Raw genomic sequence first — 3,358 nt, 5'->3', positions numbered from 1 at the left:
TGTGTGTGTGTGTGTGCGCTTCCTCATCCTCTTCAGCACAACAACACTCTCAGCCGGTTGGCCCGCTGACCCCGCGGCTCTGCGGCTGGAGGCGGACACATTCCTCTGTCCTCCCCCAGGACTCTCTGCCTGCCGGGGGGAGGAGGGGAGGGGAGGGGAGGAGGGAGGGAGCCTGCTGCAGGCATTTAATTAGTGAGGAAGAAGAAGAAGAAGAAGAAGAAGCGGCAGGACTGGGCAGAGAACCGCCCCCCTCCAGGCTGATCCGGACTGCAGTCTGACGCAGGGAGGGTTGGAGGTCTGGACTCACCGCAGGCTGCTGGATGTTTGTCAGGTTTGTGTTTTTCAGCTTTGGAGTTTCGGTTTGAAGTTTTTGGATCTTACAGAAATGTGATCCGCGCCGGAACCAGGTCTTAAAGTGATCCTCGCGGTGCGTATTTTCGGCGCTAAGTGAGTGATGATTGATCTGGAAATGTCAGCGCGGCCGCTGCGCGCCGCTCCGCGCACTCCATCATCCCGGCGGGGCTGAGGGAAAGTAAGAAACCACCTGTTGTGGAAGTTTCCTGGAGCAGGTCGCGGATAAACCCGAGCTGCTCCACCAGGGTCGCCGGACGGAGCCGAGAGCGGAATGCGCTTTTTACGCACGGAGCTGGCGCAGTTTCCGAGAACAGGCTCCTCTGTAGTGAGCGAGACTCTCCGAGGACGGTCCCCGGCCTCCGCGCTGTGTGTCTGCGGTGATGGTGCCATGGTGCCCCGGGCTCAGATGAGCAGGACGCCGGAGCTCCGGTCGGGATGGCTCGGGAGGACGCGGTGAGGTGTCTGCGGTGTCTGCTGTACGCGCTCAACCTGCTGTTCTGGGTGAGTTACACACAATAACAGTGTCTCTCTCTCTCTCTCTCTCACACACACACACACAAACAATGGCACAGGATTTACAGAATCAGTGCAGATGGAAACAGGGTCCCTGCAGGACCTGATTTATCTGTTCCGGCTGAATTAGACTGATTAAAAGGTCCAAAGATGGAACCCTGAGGTTCTCCACAAAGTATTTTAGCTCCATGTCATTGTGTCTCTGTCTGTGTGTCTCAGTGTCTTTTTCTGTGTGTTTGTATGTCTTTGTCTCTGTGTCTCTGTCTGTGTGTCTGAATATAGCTGAAAAAGTGAAAAAGATCTGAGGACAGTAAACAGTCGGCCATGTTGAGATCAAATAAACTTCAGTAATAATAAGACTAAAGCCCCCCCGACACCCCCACTGAGCTGTTTACGGTGGAGGTCTGCAGTGAAAGTAGGACACCGTCTGTCTGTCCGTCTGTCTCACATTCTGAGATGTTATTTGTAGGCAGCAGAAACTGATCTGTGTGTCTCTGTGTGTCCAGCTGATGTCAGCGTGTGTGCTGGGAGTGGCAGCCTGGATCAGAGACTCCCTGAACACCGTCCTGACCCTGACAGCCCACACCAGGTGAGTCTCACACAGAACAGAGTCCTGCTGGACCCTGCAGGTCTCTGTCTGCTTCACCTGTACTTGTGTCTTTGTAGTCTCTGCTTTTGTGTCTCTGTGTGTCTCCATCTCTGTCTCTCTGTCTTGTCTTTGAGTATTTGTCTTTTTGGAGTGTTTTCCTCTTTGTAGTTTTATTTGTATCTTTGCATCTCTGAGTCTTTATGTCTCTGTCTTTCTGTGTCCTGATACCACCACTCCTACAGATGGACATAATGTCTCACATGTCTCTCCTGAAGACAGTTTGACCTCAGCTGCTGAGTGACAGAAATAGTTTTAATTGAGAGAAGTTGAAACTCCACCTACTTCCTCACAGGGTGTGATGTCAGAGTATCTCTCATCCTTTACTACAGTAAAAGTACAAATACCTCAGTGTAAAGTACAAATACCTCAGTGTATATAATTATGTATAATGAGTAAACTGGAGTTAAAGTATTCAACTGTTGTTCATTATATAATTCATATGTTTGTGTGTGTTAGTACAGCTGTCAGATCAATGCAGTATTATTATTAGTATTAGTAGTAGTATTATTAGTATAAAGTACTGTGTGTGTGCAGGTTGGAGGAGGCAGCCGTCCTCACGTACTCTCCAGCTGTTCATCCCGTCATCATCGCTGTGTGCTGCTTCCTCATCATCGTGGCCATGGTGGGATACTGCGGCACGCTCAAATGCAACCTGCTGCTGCTGAGCTGGGTACGTTCACACTGCAGTGGGTACAGTGCAGGTACACCCCAACACCTGGTTACTCACCTGGTTACTCACCTGGTTACTGCAGTACTGTTACAGACACCTTGGTTACTTAGTACACCTGGTTTACTGCAGTAACTGTTCACCTGGTTACTGTAGTACACCTGGTTACTACAGGTAGAGCAGAGTGAGACCAGGTCCAGTATTTGACAGACCTGAACATGGATCAGTCTTCTCTGTGGGTCCGGTCTGTGATCCACATTACCTGTCTGTTGTCACCTGAGTGGGCGGGGCCAGTTATTAGGTGTCAGATTGTCCTTTCAGTGTGTCTCTGAAACACGAGACGTTGGGATACAGAGAGCAGCTCAATGGACTCCCAGAGGGGATGATGGGAAACCAGCAGAGACAGGAAGTTCCCCTCAGTCAGCGCCGCCGCTGCCGCCAGCACTGTTGTACGGAGGCTCTGTGGTGTCTAATGAACTCTGTTTGTGTGTTACAGTATTTCTGCAGTCTGTTGGTGATCTTCTGTGTGGAGCTGGCGAGCGCCGTTTGGACCTACGACGAGGTGAGAAACCAAATATGTAAATATAAATAAATAAAATAATAAATATATATTTAGTGTATAACAGCACTTTATGTCACAATGATGTTAAATAAAAACGTGTTTATGACCTTTTCTTGTAAAATCATAAATGTATCTTCTCAAAATGATTTAACATCAGATGTCTTCCTGTCAGCGGCTCAAACACTGTCGTAGTTTTCTAAGTTGGTTAATTAAAAATGTGAATATTTTATCCACCTGTGGACGTGTGAAACTGCCCAATCAGAGAGCAGGTAGCGAGCAGCTGCGCCGCGTCTTCGTTCTAAGAATAAACAGAAATGTGAGACGAGGGGCTCGCTGCTGCTCCTGTTTCACACAACAAACACACTGATCACAACTACACACTACTACACACTACTACAAACCTACAGAAGCCCTGCAAGTGAACTTTTGATGATGAAGTTTAAATTCTTTTATATCCAGGTGCCTTTCAGGACTTTCATGACTGATTATTTTCAAGTGTTTTCAAAGATAAAAGAATACATTTAAAAACGTATTAAAAGAGCTTCCGTATGAACCAGCTGTTACTGTGAGGCTGAACAAACAAGCTGCAGTTTATCAGCAGCTGTGTGTGTGT

At 48.2% G+C, this 3,358-nt stretch overlaps 1 protein-coding gene across 1 annotated transcript in view; it reads left to right on the top strand.

Moving 5' to 3' along the window:
* Positions 1 to 195: 195 nt before the first annotated feature.
* Positions 196 to 3,358, top strand: part of tspan12 (tetraspanin 12) — a 7,318-nt gene continuing 4,155 nt past the window's right edge. Inside the window, exons 1-4 of the mRNA XM_035676232.1 lie at positions 196 to 855; positions 1,374 to 1,456; positions 2,051 to 2,186; positions 2,680 to 2,745. Coding sequence (XP_035532125.1) covers positions 790 to 855; positions 1,374 to 1,456; positions 2,051 to 2,186; positions 2,680 to 2,745 — 351 coding nt within the window. The 5' untranslated portion in view covers positions 196 to 789. The remainder of the gene's footprint in view (positions 856 to 1,373; positions 1,457 to 2,050; positions 2,187 to 2,679; positions 2,746 to 3,358) is intronic.

The sequence above is a fragment of the Morone saxatilis genome, unplaced genomic scaffold (assembly GCF_004916995.1).
Source record: "Morone saxatilis isolate NCDOM2014 unplaced genomic scaffold, NCSU_SB_2.0 Contig10, whole genome shotgun sequence".
NCBI classification, from domain to species: Eukaryota; Metazoa; Chordata; class Actinopteri; family Moronidae; genus Morone; species Morone saxatilis.
This window is presented reverse-complemented; position numbering and strand designations above follow the sequence as displayed.